The sequence below is a fragment of the Phytophthora parasitica genome, assembly GCF_000247585.1.
Source record: "Phytophthora parasitica INRA-310 unplaced genomic scaffold supercont2.19, whole genome shotgun sequence".
Classification (NCBI taxonomy): domain Eukaryota; phylum Oomycota; class Peronosporomycetes; order Peronosporales; family Peronosporaceae; genus Phytophthora; species Phytophthora nicotianae.
Window position 1 is genome coordinate 520,146 of NW_008649005.1, and position 3,089 is coordinate 523,234.

A 3,089-nucleotide genomic window follows, 5' to 3' on the forward strand; every position below is an offset into this window, starting at 1 on the left:
AGTGGTGGTTTGTGGGCTGGTGGAATTGACTGACGCACTAGAGAATATATTATGGAGGTATGTGACTAGTAATGCCGCCGAAGAGCGGGCAATGGTGAGCTTGCTATCACGGTGACGTGTTGTGTATAACACGCAATATTTGTGGAGCTTGGTAAAGTGTCTTATTGAAAGCGGATGGTGAAAGTTTAAATTGATTTATACTGTTTGGTTTTGCTGCTCTCAGTTTCGAATTCGTCGCGTCGAGTCACAATGAATTTGCTAGATTCCATTCGTCGAGCTGTGCTGAAACAAATGGAAGAAGAAGCTGTCAACCTGTTTTCAAGTGTGAGAGACTTCCGTGAGTTCATCACAACGACATGCCCTACAGTTGATGTCTGTGTGACGCTGAAAATGTGTTGCGTTCACGTTGAGCGTCTTGAAGGTACCAACGCGACCCGCGTAGTCTTGGTGGACGGAAGGAAGTGTGTGGAAGTCAATGCAGCCTTGGACATTGCCAGAGGTTGTGTAGATTATCTAGACAAGCACGACGTGGTGCAGGTGACTGTTTGGGATTCAAAGAGGTCAGACGCTTTCGCTGGCGACTCAATCATCGTCTTTCATGTGGGAGGCATGTACATTTTTCATCACGTGGAGTATGTCGGACTGTACGATGATGTAGCGAAGGGCAGTGTGCAGTTTGAACACGGTAATTTGAATAAGGTCCGAGAGATTGCGCCTCCACTCAAGAAACGGATGGATGTGACAGAGGTCTCGCCGTAGTTGTAGGGATCAATTTGGCCGACAGCAAAGACGCAATGGCGTTAACGATGAAGACGCAGAGAAATGTGTGGTCCGTGTTGCTGGTTCAGCAGGTATGGTTGAAGCGGTATTCTTCCAGTCATTTTGAATAATAATAAAAAAATACTTGTAAAAAATATTTCTACAAATTGGAGATGTTACAGTAACTGTGGATCAGCCTGTTGAAAGATGTGGAGATGGACGTAGGGAGGATCAACCACAGTCGTGGCGTGATGCGCCGATGGACAGTTTGGGAAGCATATCTATTAGAAGCAGATCTAGAAAAAAAATACTTAGTGAGATGTGTGTAGGCGCTCGAAGGCTAAAGAATAAGAGCTCAACCTGGTATTATTGCAAAGGTGTTAACATGCAGCATACTAACGAATGAGGTAGATAATGACTGCTTAAGACAGAGTATTCAACAGTTGAGCTGTAAATTGTGTAAGATTTGTATGCAATAGAGGCGCGAAGCAGATCTTTAACGTTTGTAGGATAACAAGATTTTAAGTGGATGAGTTGAAGATGAGTGTGTATCTAGATGCGCGGCGAGGTGCGTGCGTTGTGGTACGTTGCTGTTGGTGAAAGTTTGCGATCTAGATCTAGAAACAAGGATAAAGTGCGATAGCCGTAGATATGTAATGATCGTAGGATATTACGTAGTTTCGTCGTATTTTTTATACTTCGTAGGCTCCGTGTTAAGGTAAAATGGTAGACATCACGTGCAGGGCAGTCAAACCTTCACTATGTAAGTGGACAACACGATTAAAATTTAAAGTAATGAACAAAGCGCTTGTGATAGTGACTTCTGGAAATATGACAAGTGTTTCTTCGGATACGTTCTTTCGTTGGATCAACTAATAGATACGTTGAAGGTACAGTAACATCACAGAACTCAATGGCTAAACGATGATCAAACGCATCATCGCTTGTTAGTTTAAGTGGGACAGGTGGATTGCTAGAAGAATTATTCGTGGGCGTCGTATGCAGCTCACATCATGGGCTAAGATTCAGGTATTAATGATGGACATCGAATACTAGGCAGTACGTTCTTTCGTTGAAATCCGCCAATGGGTACGTTGATGGCGAAGTGGCATCAGTGGAATCTACTATTAATGGAAGTTCTAAACGCATCGCTTAGATGCATTGACCGCCCACTTAAACTATCGACGCATCCTTGACGACCGCAAGTAGATGGATTTTTTTCTAGGATAATGGAGGAGATCTAGAAAATAGTTAAAGACTCGTAACATAGTTAAGATTAAGAAGAAGCTACCTTTTTGAAGATGGGCAAATGTAAATTAACTACCGAATATGGAATCGTGTGCGTACCATACGTGCCGACCCTTAAGGAAGATTCTAACGTTGAGGCTGGCTGTGAGGATCACTTCAACGAACACCACCGAAGTTGTCTGTTCTCTTTTAAACTCGAAGTCATTACACAACTTGCACCACGATGGTGCGTGCATTGAATCCGATACGATCTGTGAAAGCAGCCAAGGAAGCCAGAGCTGCTCTTCGAGTTATACGTCGTGTGGCCATTCGTACACGGGCTACACAACCACACGAACCAACTCAACACTCGGAAACCCTCGACGGGTTAGAAGCTGAGCACATGAAGGCGCGGTTAACACGTGGTGAAGAAACCAAGAGGAGGAACGAAGAGTCTCAGAATATCCCACAAAGCAAGCGTCGGAAGCGGAAAGACAGCCATGCTGATGCTAATGAGGCTGCCAGCTTTGAATTTGACAAGCAAGGTAAGTGCTAATACAATAAGGTTTTCCTGCAGGTTTCTAAAACCTGTGTATTTCATTGTCTGGCAGATTTCTTCGATGCCATCGACGCGCCATTGTTTCGGGTGTGCGGAAGCTGTGGTGAACTCGGCAATGCAAACAACTCAAAGTTGAAACTATACGATCCGAAATCTATTTTTTTTTTCTCCTCTGTGTAATGCCGATGGAGAGTGCGAAATCATTCCTGAAGGCCTTGTAAGCGATGACTGTAATGAAAGTGTTCGTGAAGGGCTTGTAGCTAGTGAAGACAAGACAATGATATGGCTATGTGACAGATGTAACAGATCTCTGTTGGCACGGAAAACACCCAAATTTTGCCGAAGTAGTGGCTTTAGAATAAGAGCTGTTCCAACTGAACTGGCTGAATTGAATCGAATGGAGTCAAGGCTAATTGGCCTTGGCATTTCTTTCACTACGTGTGTAAATCAATACAGAGATGGCCAGGAATTTACTCGCGGAAATGCCGTTAACTATTGGAACGAGCCGGGTGAAATGGTAAAAGAGCTTCCAAGACCATTAAAA

At 43.9% G+C, this 3,089-nt stretch overlaps 2 protein-coding genes across 4 annotated transcripts; both read left to right on the forward strand.

Annotated features, from left to right (window-relative positions):
* Positions 1–879, forward strand: PPTG_10333 (hypothetical protein). Its single transcript, XM_008905005.1, has 2 exons — positions 1–151; positions 224–879. The coding sequence occupies exon 2, from the start codon at positions 250–252 to the stop codon at positions 757–759; it is 510 nt and encodes a 169-aa protein (XP_008903253.1). The 5' UTR covers positions 1–151; positions 224–249; the 3' UTR covers positions 760–879.
* Positions 880–2,181: 1,302 nt separating this feature from the next.
* PPTG_10334 (hypothetical protein) lies at positions 2,182–3,048 on the forward strand (the record flags this gene model as incomplete). Of its 3 annotated transcripts, none has more annotated exons than XM_008905007.1 (2): positions 2,182–2,757; positions 2,797–3,048. In XM_008905007.1, the coding sequence occupies one exon, from the start codon at positions 2,231–2,233 to the stop codon at positions 2,540–2,542; it is 312 nt and encodes a 103-aa protein (XP_008903255.1). In that variant the 3' UTR covers positions 2,543–2,757; positions 2,797–3,048. The 3 variants fall into 3 exon arrangements, with proteins under 3 accessions (XP_008903255.1, XP_008903256.1, XP_008903254.1); XM_008905008.1 differs by having other exon boundaries at positions 2,182–2,526; positions 2,598–3,048; XM_008905006.1 differs by having other exon boundaries at positions 2,229–2,531; positions 2,598–3,048.
* Positions 3,049–3,089: the final 41 nt, after the last annotated feature.